This window comes from Gossypium hirsutum, chromosome A01, assembly GCF_007990345.1.
Source record: "Gossypium hirsutum isolate 1008001.06 chromosome A01, Gossypium_hirsutum_v2.1, whole genome shotgun sequence".
Lineage (NCBI taxonomy): Eukaryota > Viridiplantae > Streptophyta > Magnoliopsida > Malvales > Malvaceae > Gossypium > Gossypium hirsutum.
The window spans coordinates 21,802,273-21,822,485 of NC_053424.1; the positions used below are offsets into that span (position 1 = coordinate 21,802,273).

Genomic DNA, 20,213 nt, shown 5'->3' on the forward strand with positions numbered 1-20,213 from the left:
GTAGCTGTTGCAGCTAATCCGGTATTGCATTCCAAGTTCAAACATGTTGAACTTGATCTGTTTTTTGTTCGTGAGAAGGTGGCTAGCGGAAATTTGGTTGTTGGCGAAGTACCAGCTTGTGATCAGGTCGCTGATATTCTTACTAAACCATTGTCCGTTGCCTTATTCACTCGGTTTCGTCATCTTCTTCGGGTCCTGCCACTTGAGGAAGCTAGGTGAATGTTACAGTATGGAATAATTCACGTGTTTCATAATTAGGTAGTTAGGCTGTTGAATGAATTAGTTTGCTGTTAAGGGTTGTTAACAGCAATTAGCTTTTCCTATTGTGTATATAGACTGTGCCTTTGTACTGAGAAAGGTAGCTAAGAAATACAGTGTTTTACCTTTTAGATATTTCTCTAGAATTTGGTCAGTTTCTATCAGAGAAGGTGCCAAGTTCGAGAGTTAAATGCATATATGAGTCTTATAATTATTATTAAATATAAAACATAAAGTATTGAGGACTAAATGTGTTATTATACCAGTTAGAAAAAGAACTCATCAATGTTAAAGGCCAAATTAGAAATGATTTAAAGCATTAATGACTAAATTGAAATTTTTTATAGTTGGAAGACCAAAGTAAAAACACGCTAATAATTGGATAACTAAATTTATAACTTATCCATATTATATATATTTATCATTTTTTTAGATCTAACACATTAGAAACAAAACTTTGAATAGAAGAGTTTCTTAAATCAGGTATTTAAGTATTCAAATTTGACTCAAATCGGTAACTAATTGGAAGATCAACTGGCTTTTTAGCTAAAGAGATGTTAAAAGAGGTAGATTTCATTCGTTAGATATTAGATTACTTAAGTATTGATTTACTTCAATCATTATCCATTTCCTTATATTTTATATGTAATTAATAGACTGATTCTGATATGACCAATTTTTATACCATCAAGTAGATAAATGTAATAATATATTTTATTTTTTATTTGGTATTACTTATATATATTTTAGTTTTTTACTTTGTATAAAATATTGTGCTTATTATGCTTATAATACATTAGCAGTCACTCAATTTTTTGTGACACTGACTCATATATAGCATAAAAGAGTACTGATGTGGCATAAAACTATTGGTAAGGAATACAGATGACGTGGCATCACTATTTCATACAATCCTTTCCCTCTATTGACATTGGTATCCTTGCTAATAACAAGGGAAAGCACAATATTGGTTGCCTTTTCTGGCTGTTAGCTAGGATGGTTCTTCAGATGCGTGGAACGGTTACTCCTGGACAGAAAAGGGATATGATGGTAAAAGAGAACACCACCATTATGTTGTGATTTTGATGTTTCTGAGATTTGCACATTCTTATGTGTGATTTATATGTATCTAGGTGGATCTCTTCTTCTACAGAGAGCCTGAGGAAGCTAAACAGCAAGAAGAGGAGGAAGCAATTGTTGCTCCTAATTATGGACTCCCTGCTGCAGATTATGGAATGGGTGCTTTAGCAGCTGACCAATGGCTCGTACAAATAGTTGATCAATGGACTGCTGATATGGTTCAGCCACCTATCTCCTATGTCCCTATTGGTAATTGGGGTGATCAAGGCAAGTTCAAAACTTTTTTATGCATATTATTTAATTTACGTGTTGATGATTGTTGCCTTTGCTTAATCAACTTTGGAATTTCAAATGCAGTTGCCATTAGTACTGATGCATGGGATGCTGCAGCTGCCCCAGCACAAATCCCTATGCTCCCATCGATGTGTCAGCCCCTGCTGCTATTCGTTGGGAATAAGAGATTTATTATGATTTTGACAAAAAAAATGTTTTGGTTTGCTTTTAAAATATAAGCTATTTCGAATTGCTATAACGGAATTGTGTGTTTTGACACGATTTAGTTAAATACCTTTTTTTCTAGACATCATTCGGATTTTTTGTTATTTTTGCTTTCGGATCAAAAGTGATGAATTTATTATTATATGCGGAAATGGTTTCTTGATATGAGAAATATGCTTTACTAGTAGTGGTGTGAGAAGAGGAATGGAGCAAAGGCAATTGTGGATGCCGCAATCCAGGCTTTGCTTGCTGAAATTGCTCCACTGCTCATTCTTCAAATATGGCTTTTCAATGGGATTTTGTTTGGATTGAGATTTTTGGTCCTATGGTTTTGGGAGACAAGATCAAAAGCTTGAAGGATGGTGGGGAAGAGGGAGAGAGTCGGAATAGGGGGAGGGATGGGAGAGCGGTGGTAGAGGAGGGAGACAAGAGAGTCGGAAAATGGTAACTCCATTACATTTATAAAGAAAAATAGTTAGTGGTAAATGATTTGTTATTTTTCGAAAGTTTAGTAAATGAGTTGAAAGTTGAGTGATTATTTTGTCATTAAGATCAAGTTAAATGATTGTTGGTGTACTCTACCCTATTTTTCTTTTATTAAATATTATTGGTTGGTCATTAATGCTAATCAATTTTCTAATCAAGAGAAAAAAAAGTGTTTTATACCTACTCTTGCACTCTAAATCAAGTTATCTTATCACATTTTAATGAAGCACTCTTGTCTTTATAGTCACCATTTGTATAGTAGGATTATTTTAATGGGACTTGTAACATCTTACAATGGATCCAGAAATTAATTGGATGCAAAAGAATTGCATTTATTGCCAAAACAACTCAAAAAAATAATAAAACAATTCATCAAAACTAAAAATAAGACAATCAAGGCACTTTTAAATGAACATATGAGCACACATACAACAATTTAGTTTCAAAGGTGGTTAAACTCAGAGCAAGGTTATGAATCCCAAGATGCAGGGTTATGTCATGTCTCGAGACATGCCTAACCTATTTTTGAATTTTTTAACTTTGAATTTTTAAGTTACAATGGAACCATATCTTGAGACATTGACCCTTATGGCTCGAGACAATGTCCTATGTCTCAAAACCTGATATTGAACTTCCACTAATTTAGCTTTGGTGTTTTATGCCTCGAGACAATACGTTCATGTGTTGTCTCTAATTCCAAGTCTCGAGACAATACATATATGTATTGTCTCAAGATATGTACCAAAAAATGCAAGAATTTCAAGTTTTTTTTTTAGATCTCAAGGCATGTTCTTGATGTGATGCCTCGAGACACTGTGTAGAAATGCAAATTTTAAGCAATGCAAGTCAAGCACTCAGACTTTTAGAAGTACCAAAAATACATACACTATGCAACCAAACCAATTGCAACACATTTGAAATGGTAAAACAAGATTAAAACACACAATCTCAAGACAATTAACACACTAAAACATCATTTTATTAGGCAAGTAAAGTATAAGCTAAAAACTGTTCCTTTAGCATATAGACCTAGGGTTTAAAATTCAATCCAAAAGTATTCCAAGATTCTAAACCATGGCGTACTATACCATATATGCAAAATATACCAAACTCATAAGAAAGTATACCCAAAACATGAAAATTCATCTAGAGATGTAAATACATGCCCAAAACTAATAAAAAAGAAAGGAATTATAGAAGTTCGATAGATATAGCTAAGACTTGAGAGCTTGGATGCTACAAACACAAGATCCACTATATGTACGTGTTGGAAAATTTGCATTTTTATAGGAACTTTGAGGCATATTCTCAATAGGTAAAGGTGGAGAGTTGAATCATAAAATTATGATTTCATATTTTACTCCATGAGACCTTTACAATGATATATCATATGCTTAAAATGGTTGAGTGATAAATGAAAAATTGATGCTCAAAGTAAGCTACTTGGAAATATTGTCAAGGAAAAATAAAGGCTTAGATCCCACATTGGTTAAATACCAAAGTGTGAGATGGGTTTATATATGTGAACCCTCTTAAAAGGTAATTGAATGATTAAGCTTATAATCTTACCTCGTGCAGGGGGTGTAGGTCCAAACCCAACGAGGTTGGGGTACCCCTACACGACGTGGTTGTGATAATATTTTAAGCCCAGACATAATCTACTTATATATGGACAGTATCTGATTTGATTTAATTTTTAAATCAATTTGATTTTTGGCTCCTTAATGGCTGATTTTATGTTTATTTCTAAAATTTTCCACTATCCTAAATGCCTATAAAAGGCTATGTATTCTGGAGGATTAAACACACATTCGAATAATTTCTTATACTAAAATTCTGTTCATTTCAAAACTCTTCCTTTTTCCTCTTCGTTTTTCAAACTTTCCTATGATAGAAAAAGGCAAAGTTCATTTGTTGATCGTTGTAGAGGTGCTACTGCTTTGATTACTATTGCTGTTGTATCCTGGAAGACATTTGACCAATGTTTCTCCAAGTACCGTAGGAGAGCCCGAATCTGTATCAAGGAAACTACGTTTCACAGGCCTCAAAGTTTCGTAAAATCTTAATTCTTCTTTATTTCAACTTTTTATTATGGTTTTATTTGATTTTCGTATTTAATAAATTGATTATAAACCATTCTATTTATATTTTATTTCATATGTGTTTATTTATAATTAATTTATTTTGTTTGCTAACATATTTTGTCTAACAATCTTAAGACAGATCCGATTATTTTTTCAATTTTATAATCCAAGGCAAACGAGACACCAAGGCTGAAAAAAATATTTTTTGAAAATAAATTTTCTTTTAAAAATTAAATAAATTTGTTTCAAGATTTTTCCCGCCGTTCAACAGATTTCTTTTTCCTCTATTTTTTGTTTATTTCCAAATGAATATTAAAAACTAATAAAATCTGTTTCAGGATTTTTCCCGACGCTTAACAGATTTTATTCGATTTTATTTCCAAAATTAAAATTAAATAAAATCCTTTTCGAGATTTATTCCTACCATTCAACAGATTTTATTCCATTATTTTGATTTTATTTTTAAACGGGAAATTAAAGGTAAATAAAATTTGTTTCGGGATTGATTTTCGTCATTTAACGATTTATTCCAAATTTTATTTATTTCCAAAAATGAGTAAAATAAAATCTGTTTCGAGATTGATTCCCGCCATTCAACGGATTTATTAAATTTTGATTTGTTGCCAAAAATGAGAAATTAAATTAAATAAAATCTATTTCAAGATTTTCTTTCCACCATTTAAGAAGATTTATTTGATTTGATTTTGTTACCAAAAACGAGAAATTATATTAAATAAAATTTGTTTTGGGATTTATTCCGGCTGTTTAACAAGATTTTATTTTGTTTCCAAATTAGAATAGAATTAAATAAAATCTATTTTGGGATTTATTTCCCCCGTTTAACTCCCCCGTTTAACAAGATTTTATTCGATATTGTTTTGTTTCCAAACAAATACATAATCAAATAATTCTGTTTCGGGATTTATTCCTATCGTTTAACAGATTTTAATTTGATTTAATGATATAATTTTGTTTCGGGATTTAATTTTGCCGTTTAACAAATCAAAGAGAAATTTTTCGGTTTATGGTGGCCTTAATTGTGGCTTTAAATTGAATTAAAAGAAATTTATCAATGATGAATTAAAAAGGCAATATGAGAATGCATGTCTAAGATTGGTTCTTTGAAAGACTTGGTATTGAAGCGTGCCGAGAGCACCACCTCTTTTTTAAGGTTACCTCCCTGGTGTATTGTTTTATTGTATTTTTATTAGATCATATAAACTTTTGTTTCGAGTTTTATTAAATTACTGTCGTCTAACAAAAGTTTATAAGTTTTCTAATTTTGGTCTTGTTTTTTAACAGAAAAATGGAGACTCCCACCAATTCAATCAATTCGCGATCTAAAGCTTTGGTTCAAACACAATCTTTGATCAAAAACTCAGTATTTTCGGTGGCGGCTGCTATAAGCCATAACGAGAAACTTGCAAAATTCTCGAGATAGAATTTCAACACTTGGCAACAGAAAATGCTATTTTATTTTACCATGTTGAACTTGGCCAATTTTTTTAAAGATGACCCTCCTACTGTAAAAGAGGGCGAGGTAGATGAAGTTACCGCTTCCACTGCTGTTGAAGCTTGGAAACATTCAGATTTCCTATGTCGAAACTACATCCTGAATGGATTGTTGGATGCACTGTATGAAGTGTATAGTGTTAAGAAAACAGCTAAGGAATTATGGACATTGTTGGACCATGTTGGACCATAAATACAAAGCCGAAGACGTTAGAACTAAAAAGTTCTTAGTTGCTAAATTCTTGAATTTTGTAATGGTTGATTCTAAATTAGTTGTGAATCAAGTGTAGGAACTTCAACTGATCATTCACGGAATTCTTGCTGAAGGGATGATAATAAGTGAATCTTTCCAAGTGGCAGTCATTATTGAGAAATTGCCTCCTACTTGGAATGACTTCAAGAATCACCTAAAGCACAAAAGAAAGGAAATGCCAGTTGAAGACCTAAGTGTAAGACTTCGGATCGAAGAAGATAATAGAGGTAGGGAAAAGAGGCTCAACAAAGTAGCAAATAATAATGTTGCTAGGGCAAACTTCGTAAAAGTCAAGAAAGACTTCAAGAAGGGAAAACTACAGCAGAATGGGTCTAAATTGGGACCAAAAGGTGGTGTTTCCAAGAAGCAAAAATTTCAAGGAAAATAATTCAATTGTAACAAGATGGGGCACAAGTCATTCGACTGTAGGATCCCAAAGAAAGTTAGAGCTAACGAGGCTAATGTTGTGGAAGAAATTTCTAAGGAAGTATCCAATATGGAATTATGTGTCTAATATATGCAAGAACTATGAAAAAGAATGTTCTTTAAAAAGGAGGAATGCTTGTGGGAAGAGGATATGTATTAAACTAAATGCTATCTCTATAAAAGCAAAACTATGAATAAGAATGTTGTTTTTTTTTCTGTTTATATGCTTAAGTCATTTAATTTATGCCCTCGAACATGTTAATTATGATACTTTATGTACATAAATTAACTTAGAGCACATTCCTTTGTTTCACAATAATTATAATTATAAATGTGAAACATGTGTTGAGGCAAAATTAACAAAGGTTAAAAACCATTTGATCTAATACGTAACAATTCTTGTAAAGCTTGTTTAAACGAGAGGAATGAAAAAAAATGTTTATTACCTTCATTGCTACTTATATTTTCTTAAGAGCTAAGATGAAGAGAATTTATTCTCTATAAGTAAGAAGTTGAAAACCAACTTAATAAAAAGATTAAGTGATCGTGGTGGTGGATATGTTGAATCATTTGAATAATGTACACAACTTAATAACACCCCAATATTTTCCTCAAATAGAGTAGCTGAGCAGAAAATTGGACTCTAAAGAAAAAGATGAACGCACTACTAAAAAGCTCTGAGTTATCACAGGAAATGTGGGGAGAAGTGTTTCTATGAGTTAATTACCTTTTAAATAAGGTGCCTGACAAGAAAAGGGATAAGACACCATATGAGTTATGGAAAGGTAGAAAATCATCCTACAACCACTTGAAAGTGTGGGAAGTGTCTTGCTAGCATAACGTATAATGGTAAATCGAGACATATGCGTCATTGACACAATACCATTAAACAAATGATCTCAAACGGAGTTACCTCTATTAATTTTGAAAAAAATCAAAAGATAACATTGCGAATCCGCTAACTAAAGGCTTAAAACGAGAACATGTTAAAACATCAAAAGGAATGTGACTAAAACCCATGAAAATAAAAGGTGTTATGTGAAGGAAAACTCTACCTAGTTGACTAGAGATCTCAAGATCTAAGTTCAAAGGGACAACCTAATTGCATAGACCTTGTAAGGTCGCTGTGGGGGTACTTATCCCAAGTTTGTTCCTATGATGTAAACGGTGACTAAAATTGGGAGAGGTTAAGCAATGCTTTTAATGACCATTGTATGTTTCGGTCAGCCAAACAACATAAGTCACCTATGTGAGAGTGAAGTGGGGCCGCTTCAAGGAGACTATTGGGGCATAGTTCTCTCAAACTTTTGCAGAACCATGGGATGTTCACGACTATATGAACATACCCATAAGAACTAAAACCTTGCCAGGGAGGTAGTTGTGTGAGGTATATCATTGTTTACTCAAAAGGCAGAACAATTCAAGGACATCACCTCTACTGGTTAGCTAGTAAAGTAAATATACTTTCGCAAGGGAAGGTTCAAAGGTAGATACCTACTTATCCTATGCAACTATTGATCATAGATTCTATCACCACATCAAGTCAATGTTTTTCGATAAAACTATCAATTTTCATTCATGTGGGGGATTGTTGGAAAAAATACATTTTTATGGAAAATTTGAGGCATATTCTCAATAAGTAAAAGTGGAGAGTTGGATCATAAAATTATGGTTTCATATTATACTCCATAAGACTTTTACAACGATATATCATATGCTCAAAATGGTTGAGTGATGAATGAGAAATTGATGCTCAAAATAAGCTACTTGGGAATATAGTTGAGGAAAATTAAAGGCTTAGATCCCACATTGGTTAAATACCAAAGTGTGAGATGGGTTCATATATGTGAACCCTCTTGAAAGGTAATTGAATGACTAAGCTTGTAACCTTACCTCGCGCGCAGGGGGTGTAGGTCCAAACCCAACGGGGTTAGGATGCACGACGTAGGCGACGCAAAATGTCCAGAATAATCGAGCCCAAATGGGCCTACGGATATTTTAAGCCCAACACAAATTTATTTTTCCTCAGCAGACACTGTTTATATATGGACAGTATTATATTTGATTTAATTTTTAAATCAAATTGATTTTTGGCTCCTTAATGGCAGATTTTGTGATTATTTCCAAAATTTTCTACTAACCTAAATGTCTATAAAACGCTGTGTATTCTGGAGGATTAAACACACATTCGAATAATTTCTTATACTGAAATTCTATTCATTTCAAAACTCTTCTTTTTTCCTCTTCGTTTTTCAAACTTTTTGGTGATAGAAAAATGTAAAGGTCGTTCGTTGATCATTGTAGAGGTGCTACTACTTTGATCATTGTTGTTGTTGTATCCTGGGAGACATTCGACCAATTTTTCTCCAAATACCATAGGAGCGGCCAAATCTGTCCTAAGGAAACTGTGTTTCACAGGTCTCAACGTTTCCTAAAATCTCGATTCTTCTTTATTTCAACTTTTTATTATGGTTTTATTTAATTTTCGTATTTAATAAATTGATTTTAAATCATTCTATTTATATTTTATTTCATATGTGTTTATTTATAATTAGTTTATTTTGTTCGCTAACGTGTTTTGTCTAATAATACGTACTCACAATACTTATGCGCAACACAAAAAAACTGCAAACTAAGCATATAAATCTCAGTGGTGCTAAACATAAACCAATCTCATAATATAAAAAAACATTAAACAACAAAATATGCTTATATAAAAAAAAACCCAACATTTCAAACATATTTAATAGATTCATGACAACAACGATTAAATTCATATGTCATCAATTCCAAGTATTGGATTAAACCTCTTAGTATTTCACAAATTATAATAGACATTAACACAATATTGTTCATCCTTTTCCCATGCCTTGTAACCATATCAATTACTAGTTCATGTTGAATGTTTCCATATCAATTACAATTTTTAAAAAATGTGCTCATATTGACTAAGTGTGGATCAAGAACGGATACAAGGATTAATCCCTAACACTCCAAGTATGTACACAAGTATCAATTAGGCATGCATGCCCCAATGTGTGTGAAAACACAACTTTCCCTAACACTCCAAATTTTCCCCACAAGTGCCCAATATGATCACGCACAAACATCAATAAAATACACACGTGTCAAGCCTTCCTTTGTTATAAAACAAATCCAATGGTATGACAACTATACCCAAACCATTAGCATTGTTTAATAAGGTGTTTGTTATTAAGATATATCATCGAAACACCAATAGTAATCAATTATTATCATATAACAAACAAAATAGTACCTTAATCTCATAAAATGTTATTAATAAGACAACATCAAGCTTTTTTCTACAAATTCAGCACCAAACAAAACTTAGATATGAATCCAACATAACGATATACTAAAATTTCCATCATATAACCAGTCATAAAACTCTATTAACACACCTTAAGCTAAATTACTTTATTGATTTAATATTACAAAATTGAAGTGAGATAGCACAAACCAAAATAGTTAAGCATCAGTAACCTTTTCTTCGCTTTGGCCTTAGAAGATTTGGGCACCTCTTTCACTACAATAAAAAATCAAATAAAAAAGGGAACAAAGTTAGGAAACTTAATCAAGCATTAAAAACACTTAAAACTATCAATGAGATGAAATTCGATATAGCAAGACACCTTTTGCTTTAATCAAAACTTAAGAGAACTCTAATATAACTTACTCAAACCTAAAATCTATCCTTAGAACCAAGATTACAATTGTAGCTCAAACACTTTTTCTCTCAAAAACACTTTAAGCACTCAACAATGGCATCTCAGGAGAACCTCAATTTAACTTCATTCTAACTAGATTCTTAGCTATCCCTCCTAACCTAAACTTATTTCTAACTAGATTTGAGCTAAAAAAACAACATAAGAATTGAAACTTATTTATAGAGTTTATTTGACCTAAAATTAGGGTTACAATACTTCTTTAGGCTTAAATATTTGAAAAAAAAGTCTCATATCTGGAGTTAAAACAAAAAAACCGGTTCCACATGACACGAACAAAGGCGTTGCAGCTTAGTTGGAGTTTTAGGTGCGAGGACACGAAGCGTTAGGGTGCGACATCGTGGGCTAGAGCGCGACTGGATAGACTTGACCTGCGTCGTGGCGCTACTATATAGGGTCGCAACCTACTCGTCTGTATTCATGCCTCCTTTCAATCTATCGTTTCCCCCTCGATGAGTCATGATATTGTATCTCAAGCTCATACATACCTAATTCAAGTCACGAAAATACTCAAAGTAATCACTTGTAAGTAGCCAACATAAAAACAAAATAAATATAGAAAAAAATAGCAATGTATGCAAAAATGATACTAAAGCATAAACAAAGCTAAAACATGACATTCTACAAAAGAACAATAAAAGGTAAAAGTAATAGGAGCATAAAATATATGAATTATGAGTCATAATAAGTCACCCTTAACTTTTGTGTTGTAATAGAAAGTATGATATGAAAAAAAATAAATTATCATTGAGAAATATTGGTAACTTATTTCATTTTATATGTTTATATTTTTCAATAATTTTAATTTTATAAATTAATTTTGTGTTTTATTTATTTTATCAATTATTTAATATTTTACCATCAACTTTTTTTACTTTGTAAAAAAAGGTATATTACTTTTAAAATGTGATTTTATGCTTTGAATTAATTTCGAAAATTAATCACTTTTGCTACAAATTTAATCAATCTTCATTTAATTTAATAAAAATATACTTATAATCTTAAAATATATTATTTAATAAATTAAAAAATCACGTAATGTGTGATACAAGTGATACTAAAAACTAGAATAAATAAAATATTATATTATATTATATTATATACTTTAAAAAAAAGTACATCAATCCCAAATCTTAAATGTTAAAATTCAAATCCATGTTTTAAAGGGATTTTAATCCATTTTTTAATTTAAAATTTTTTTCATATTTGAGATGAGATTTGGTACTTGGATAACCCTAACCTTTAATGAAAAGTCGCGAATGATCTAGGCAACGTAAATTGGCATATAAGGGAGAATATCTCCCTGCCTTTTGGTAAAATGGGGACATTGGTTTTGGACCACTCCACTCGAGCTTTTTCGAGCAAAAGCATACTTTAGAAATAAAAAAAAAAATATTGGGGGAACGCCTGCCCTACCCAATTTTACCAACTTCTCAGCCATCAACCCCACTGAATAAGGAATCTTAAAGGTAACTTTTTCAGGCTCTTTACCAAGTGTCTTAAAAATCTGAGAATCTTTACCTTTCTATCTCAACCTTCAACATGGACAAATATGATGGATTTTTGACCGTCCCCATCACAAACTTTAGAGTGGGGTGAATTTGAAATATCACAACAAAATTTAGGGTTTTAAAATTCCATCCTTAATTCATTTACATCTTGAAGGCTTGGAATCTTAGTTTCTTTCTCCAATCTTAAATTGTAATTTATTTATTTTTTTGTAGTTTTTGATACTTGGTATCATTAGTAAGGAACTAAGATTAAAGAGATCATTAATAAGGAACTAAGAATCCATGGTATGCACCACATACCAAGGAGCAAGCAGTTTTTCCAAAGCGTTGAGTAATTTACCTAAAAATTCTCAAGTGGTACAAAAGCAATGCTGATATTTATCCACATCTTTACAAGGAGGAGTGTAAGTAAGGTCAATGGATTTGATTTTTCTTTGTTATCCTCACAACTTTTACTATGAAAATAACCCAATCAACACTTTATCCAACTTTACAAATCACATGTACTATTTATCCTTCTTTTTTTCTAATAATAATAATATACATATCTCACCTTATGATTTTTTGTAAAAATTATATGTATTTACACTACAAGAAAAATGGGCATTATCAACCAAATTTTGCAATCATATTTTATGTTATTGTGTAAAAGTAGAATATTTGCAACGATTTATAGATGTTGTTGTTAAATTTAATTTTTAAGATACTAGTCACAACGACTAGATTTATAGTTGTGAATTTTTAATTTTATATGTAGCAATAAAATAAATTGTTGCTAAATATTATAATCACAAATTCTTAATAAAATGTGTAATGACGAAACAAATTATTATTAAACATTAAAATATTAACAACAACCACGTAATTTAATCTTATGTTTATTCATTATACGGACATAATTTGAGTGAAAATATCACATTTATTTTTGGTTGAGGGTTATGAAATTAGAATAAAAAGAAAACACCACATCTCAAAGACATTTTACAATCAGCATTAGCTAAAAGCAAGAGTATAGAGTAGTGAAACAAAAATAATTAAATAAAATATAAGGTAAAAGCAGGAGTAGAATTGCCAAACTAAATACATATTTTCTAAAAAAACTTCAATTACTATATCAAAGAATTTATATTTCTTAAATATTAAACTCCCTTCCAATTTAACTCACCCGTTGGTTTTATTTTTCTAATTTTTTTTTTTTACAAATGATGTGATTAGTCCCTTGTTTTTATATTTAATCAATTTTGGTTTGATATTACAAATTCAATTTTAAAATCATATTTCATAAAAATATGGACCTCATAATAATATTATTAAATTAGAAGGGATAGAAATGAAAAAATAATGGTGAGGAAATGGTCCATTTATGTAAGGACCGATCTTTATGTTATAGGAATCTTTTTTTGTTTTCTATGAAGTAATAAATGTCGTTATTTCAATTTTTTTCTATTTCTATCGTAATTTAATTTCTTTATCTAAACTTCATCCAAACCAAAATATTTATAAATAAACAAACTTCCAACATTTATGTCTCTCCAGTATCTTCAATGAAATTTATATTTGGTTAGGTTTTTTTTTCTAACTTTATATATATTGTTTTCCTTTTAAGCAGCCATAAAATTGAATGGTTTTTTTTTTTTTTACTTGTACGATTTTGAAAGTCATATAAATTATTGGGGTTGCTTTTGGTGCTACAATGGGTTAAACAATGACATATTTGACTTACCCTTTTCCATATTCTTATGATAGATTTAATTATTAGGGTTTAGTAATTGACAAGAACTAATAATTTGTGAAAACAAGAAACATTGTATTGTATTTTATTTTATTTTATTAACCCTTGTAAATTCCATACACTTCAAAATAAAATGCGAAAGTTTTAATAATTATCTTACATTGTTCTTTCCTTTTATGAGTTAATCCAAAATTTACAAGTTTTTTAAAAATTTGACATGGAAATTGGAGATAAATGCCTACCACTTTGGCATTAAAAAAATTCACGACTAAGTTAAAATTTGCAAAGAAGTATGAAAATTGTTTTGCAAGTATTTTCACCTATTTGTCTTTTTTTTTATATTTGAAGGAGAAAATTATATTAAAATATAGGTATTTAATAAGATTATTCATATTCTATTTTATAAATGAATTTATATACACTATTACTTCTATATATATATATATGTTATAGGATGGCTAGTAAGTAGAAGAAAAGAGAAATTCCAAGGGGTTCATGATGATTTTCCCGAAAGATATCATATAGCTAGAAAGAATTTTATAGAAAGGACTTTGAATACTTGAGAATTTGAAGAAGATAAATACTAACATATCAAACTTGTCTGGAATCAATGCTCCAATTATAGGTTTGTTTGATTTTAATCAATGATGTTTACTTTTTCTTCTTCTTTTTTTTCTATTACTTATATATAGATCGAATAATCACTACCACCGAAGATGTTATCAGAATAGCCTACATATTCATTATTTTAAGTGAAAAATTCAATTTGATGATGCAATATTAACATTATTTCTACATGCCTCCATAAGTTAGTAAAGTACTTCATTATATTCAATGTTTGGGTTTTTTTATGCATTTCATATTTGCTTTGTAAAGTTTTGCAATGCTCCTCATATCCTTTCAATAGCTTTCAAATAGATATGCTTCAATTTGCCCCTTCAGGAAAAGGTTGCAACTTAATTAAAAGTCGTGATATTTAATATAGTATTTTTTTATTAACTAAACGTATAAGTCAATGATATTTTGGTTGTATCTTATGACTGGTTTAATGCTAATGTATAAAGTCAATAATATAATGTTTATCGAAATTCTGATCTTTATTGTATAATTTATCAATTGCAAGTTAAAGTTTAACTACGGGTAAAGCTATTTGCATGTGCATTGGTTCAAATTTCAAACTTCGTTATTGTTTAGGTGATATAAACCCTTCATTTTTATTGTCGACAGTTTTTATTCATATGATATTTGGTCATGATTTCAATAAATGTCGTTATGCAACATAAAACGTATTCAATTATTATGTCATTGCAAATTAATATTTCGTAGCTATATAAATATCGTTACATAAAAGTATTAACAACTATATTATTATTATTGCCTAAAGCATTTGACAACCACATTTTATGGTTGTTAAAGTAATTTTTTTAGCAATGACATATAATCATTCTATAATGTAATACACAACCAATTAAAATATCGTTGCAAAACAATATTTAACAACCAATACTATTAATGTTATGTAAACAATTTGGCAACCATATCTTATGGTTGTTAAAATATTTTTATCTTGAAAATGACATTTAATCATTGCGTAATATAATATACAACCAACTAAAATGTCGTCACAAAATAATAATTGAAAATCATTATATTATAATTATGTAAAAGATTTAACATCTAAATTTATATTGTTACGAATTCTATTTTGCAACCAATATATTGTTGTTAGATAATAACTTTTGTAATTGAAATATTTTTATTAAATTATAGATTCCATAACTAATTTTATTGTGATTAAAATATTTTTACTATTGTTAGAAAACATTATATTTAAAAATGGCAAAAATCGTTGCAATACATATAATTAAAAATAACTTTTCAATTTGCAAAGTCATTGCGTGTAATTTAGTTAATAGAAGTATACACAAGAATCCCGTAACAACTTTTTTTTTTTGTTACAATAAATTTTTAGCAACATTAATACAACATTTAGTAACGACTTTTAGCGCTCATAATACCTATTTTTCTTATAATGTGAACTTAGATTCAAAAAGTTGTAAATAAATTAAGGGTTTTCATGCTAAAAATTCACCCAATTTATAATTTATTGATGGGGTGTTGACCTTCCCAAAATTAATTTGGTTTGAATCATCATTGTATAAGAAAAAATAAAACTTTGAAGTTGGAGAGTATTCATTCTAATTCTTCAAATCAATTAATAATAATGACAAATTATAAAGGGAAAAGAAAACATCAATAATAGTCTTATATTTCTATACACATGGCCTTGAAAACTGGACTTTACCAGCACTACTCTATTCCCCATAATGCTGAAGATGTGAAACTCTAAGAGAGGAAGACCAAGAAAATGGCCAACAACGTGGTGTGAAAAACAGCATCAGAAAGAGACTTGGAAGAATCTCCCGTAAGTAAATATGGTAACCATGAACCTTTTTCTTCACTTGAAACCTCTCCTGACCCTGTAATAGATCCATATGTCGTCGCTGTTGTTGGGATTGTATTGCTCTCAGATTTTTGACTGTGTAGAAAGATAATTAGAGCAACAAAAATCAAATGAAGCTTTTCATGGATTCTAATCTACCAATCAGAAAAGACGTCACAATAATTTTTTTTTAAATTTAATTAAATTAAATATTTCTTATCTTTATTATTATTAGTGCTTACTGCTTACCTTGTTGATGAAGGGCAGAATGTGATCGTATAATCAGCTCCCGTACATGTAAACGTACTGGTAGCATCATCATACGCGTAGCTATACGCTTTTGGGCAAGCCGTCTTGAACATCTCCGAATAAACAGATGGTTTACAGGTGTCGGGTGTGGCGTAGGGGCCACTGCAGCAATACTGGGGCGTCCCAAAAGCCTCGCATGCACTCTTACAAGCCTCTCCCGAATCGACCCTTAACTCCGACGGGCACTGGCGGTTTAAGTCATTGATGCACCCTGTTGAGAAGCACATGCCCAACCCACCGCTCGGCTCGACGATCAATGGTAAGTTGTAGCCATCAACTAAACTGACATCGTAAAAGTCCTGGGTGCTTGACCCTGTCGTGAACTCAGCTAAGGTGGCAGGGGGAGTGGCGCCTCTACCATTGCATTCAATTTGGCTAGAACCACAGTCACCAGTTTGGCAAATGAGTTGGCCTGTGGTTTGGTCCGATGCGCAACCGGTTCTCCCCCAGAACCGACCTGACCAACTGGGCGGCGCCTGTAAGGACCGTGACCCCCCGGATGGTAGCTCGAAACCTGTGCTATCTAACTGGGTGTTGCCAAGGATACCAGGCCAAACTGTGTAATCACATTTATTTACAAGTGTAAATGTAGTCCCTGAAGTGCCTGTAATATATACAGAAATGCAGGCTCCATCAATATTAATGTTATAAATCATGAACATAACTCAACGTTGAAGGTTGGAAGAATAGTAGAAAACCGTACCATGGAAGAAGGAGATCAAACTTACTAAATAAATGGAAAAGAACAGAATATCCATCTGCACTAAAATAGAGTTTATGGTTTTTTTTCTATGAGAGGAGACAGAAACGGAAATGAAAGGAGGTGAATTTGAAGACAGCAAAGAAATTTGATGTCGGCTGATCTGCACATACCAACCATACTCTATATATAAATATAAATACTATAAGATTTTAATATCTAGAATGGAAGTTGGAACAAAAATGAAATCCAATGTTGAATAAAGACCAAAGAAAGACCACGTCATTTTACTGTCAGGGGGCCCTGTCAAATTTTTCATTTAACTATTTTAATTTTTTTAAAATTTTAAATTAATAAAAATAAAACTACATCTAAAAATAATAAAATTTTAATTTAATTCTTTAAAAATTATTTAATATCATAAAAATTAAAAATTAATTTCTAACACGTAAAGATATTTTCTGCCTTCACCATTGTTTGGTATACTAGTTAAAAAGTTGAAAACAAATCCTAAACCAAATCCAATAGTCTAGCCCCCCAGACATGTATGTGTTAAATGAATCAAACTCCTTTGGTAGGTATAGTTTATAATCATATATATTATATAAGGTACGCGAGCATGGAAATTAAGTTTTAGGTTAATTTTTAAATTTTTAGTTTATGAAATCTATTATTAACTTAATTTAATTATATTATATAGCATTTTTATTTAATTTAATTAATATATTATATATTTCATTGTTAATCACATCATATAAAAAACTTAATTTAAATTAATTTAGAAATCAAATATAAATATAACATTTTTTTATCGAATTCATGAGCAAGAAAAAAATAATCCTATTTTATTTTTTATTATATATATGACAGTATACATACACATATTATATATATTATATAATAAAATAAAATTTTGGAATAATTTTAATAATAATTAGTTCTAAACTAATTTTAAGGCATTGTTCATCTATTATATGCTGACACATCAATATGGTTTAATTTCGTAATCAAGATATTAATGAAACATTATAAAAAATTCCTAAAAATATATAATTAAGTGCATTTTAATTAATATATACAATTAGCTCTTAGATAGCTTGGATATGCAGACTGATTTTATATATTATTGGAGAATTAAATCATTAAAAATGAAAATATTTAGATTTATTTTTTAAGAAAATTTATAATATATTTTTTCTGACTTATACTGTCCATATATATTAAATATATTCTAAATATATTTCATGGAAGTAATTATAAATTCAATTTTTAGAACAACAAAGGTTTTTTCTTTTTTTTAAGGAAATGGTATATTTATCAATTATGGAAATTATTTATTTTTAGAGTTTGTGATTATCCTTCCAATAATATTATGTTTTTAAATTTTAAATGTAAAATTTAAACTCATGCTAATTACTTCTATCAATTATATTTTAAATACGGTAAACTATAAAAAATAGTCACTTTTGTTTGTTTCAGATTACATTTTAATCATTTATGTTTGAAATGTTACGTTTAGTCACTAACATTATTGTTTTGTTACAAAGTGGTCACTCTACCATTAAACTCCGTTACCTCCCTAACGACAGTTCCACATGGCTGTCCAAATGAGTTTTAAATGCCAACTTGAATGTCCTACATGATAGTCTAAATTAAATTTATTTAATTAAATACTTATTTTCATCCTAGCAACTGAACATCCAAGTTGGCATTTAAATCATTTGGACTGTCATGTAGGACTGTTGTTAGGAAGGTAATAGAATTTCACGATAGAGTGACCACTTCGTAACAAAACGATGATATAAGTGACTAGAACGTAATATTTCAAACATAAATGACTAAAATGTAATCAAAAACAAACAAAAGTGAGTATTTTATAGTTTACACAATAAAATTTAATAGTATTTTGTTATTTCTTTTAAATGAAAGTAAAAAGAATTGAAAGAGAAGATTTGACTTGTTCAATTGTACGGAAATGAAGCAAAACTTCAATGGTTATCGTCTACTTTATCAAGTCTAATACATATCGGGTGGTGCCTTTTTATTCCTTTCGCTTTTGAAAAAATGCTCATATCCTGTGGGCTACCAATGTGACCAAAAAAAAAAAAAAGTGGCCATCTCTCTTTTATGTTGAGTACTCCGTTACTCTGTCTTTTTCCCTAACAGTAACCAGGCCGGACCTTGTCAAGAACCCAGAACTGAAACTCAACTTATATGATGACTGGAATCGCACTTGGAATAATTAGCAGTGAAAAGAAAGGGGAAAAAAAGAGGATGGATTTCTGGTATATTTACTGGTCAATTTTGAAAGATTGTAGTAGATATCTTGTTATCAAAACTGCAGCGTTGCATGGATCGAGAAAATGACTCCCTTTCCCTATCCTATCACCACAGTGGTCGGCGGGCTTTGTCTTTCAATTTTATGCCACCCTCAATTAAGCAATTTATTATTTATATTAATTTCATATATGGTCCACTCCCCTCTCAAATTCATAGTCCAAGTTCACCTTATCATCATTGCCATTGGCTACCCCTTTGGTGCCTTTTTATAAAGTCTGCTTATGTCTGTCAACCCATTGGCTCAATTGTTGGGAGCTAGCGTCTGAATGATCGAGCTATCACTTCACCGAATCCTTTCATTGTGATTTTAGTCATTATATTCTAACACTTCAATATAGGGTTAGCGCAAATTTCAAATAAAATCGAATTAATTCAATCGGAGTCGGTTAATAATTTTTTGAAAGTTTAATTAACGATTAATTTAGTTTAAATTTAATTGGATAACCGAATTAATCGAATTTAATAAATAATATTAAAATGTATAAGTATTTAGTCGGTTCAATTAATTATTTAGAAGTATAAATTAATCGACCAGTTAATTCAATTAATTTTTTTATATGTTTTGTACTTGTTTTAACCAAAAAAAACATATAAATTTCGGTTAATTCGGTTAACCGACCAAACTAACCAAAAAAGTTCAGTTCGATTAATTTTTTTTAAAAAATTTCGATTCGATTAATGATAGTTCGAATCGATTAATTGATTGAACACCCCTACTTCAATCTCAAAAGCCAACTCTTAAAATCCATTCATTAAAAAAACATTGTTAAAATCTAGATTTAAATGCATTTTAAATGACAAAATTGTCGAATCATTTAATTAAAGTGATAATATC

The 20,213-nt window shown here is 30.2% G+C and overlaps 1 protein-coding gene across 2 annotated transcripts; it reads right to left on the reverse strand.

The window, feature by feature from the left end:
• Positions 1 to 15,745: 15,745 nt before the first annotated feature.
• On the reverse strand, positions 15,746 to 17,193 carry LOC107917578 (thaumatin-like protein 1). 2 transcript variants are annotated; one of them, XM_016846902.2, is made up of 3 exons: positions 17,042 to 17,193; positions 16,279 to 16,942; positions 15,746 to 16,125 (listed from the first exon to the last, which is right to left on the reverse strand). In XM_016846902.2, the coding sequence occupies exons 1-3, from the start codon at positions 17,094 to 17,096 to the stop codon at positions 15,933 to 15,935; spliced, it is 912 nt and encodes a 303-aa protein (XP_016702391.1). In that variant the 5' UTR covers positions 17,097 to 17,193; the 3' UTR covers positions 15,746 to 15,932. The 2 variants fall into 2 exon arrangements, with proteins under 2 accessions (XP_016702391.1, XP_016702390.1); XM_016846901.2 differs by having other exon boundaries at positions 16,279 to 17,183.
• Between the last annotated feature and the right edge of the window lie 3,020 nt (positions 17,194 to 20,213).

Excerpts from the sequence above, each read along its gene's own strand:
- LOC107917578 (XM_016846901.2), bottom strand. The coding sequence starts at position 17,000 with ATGTTCATGATTTATAACATTAATATTGATGGAGCCTGCATTTCTGTA. Across the intron at positions 16,126-16,278 it reads TTCTGCCCTTCATCAACAAG|TCAAAAATCTGAGAGCAATA; the intron begins GTAAGCAGTAAG and ends CTTTCTACACAG.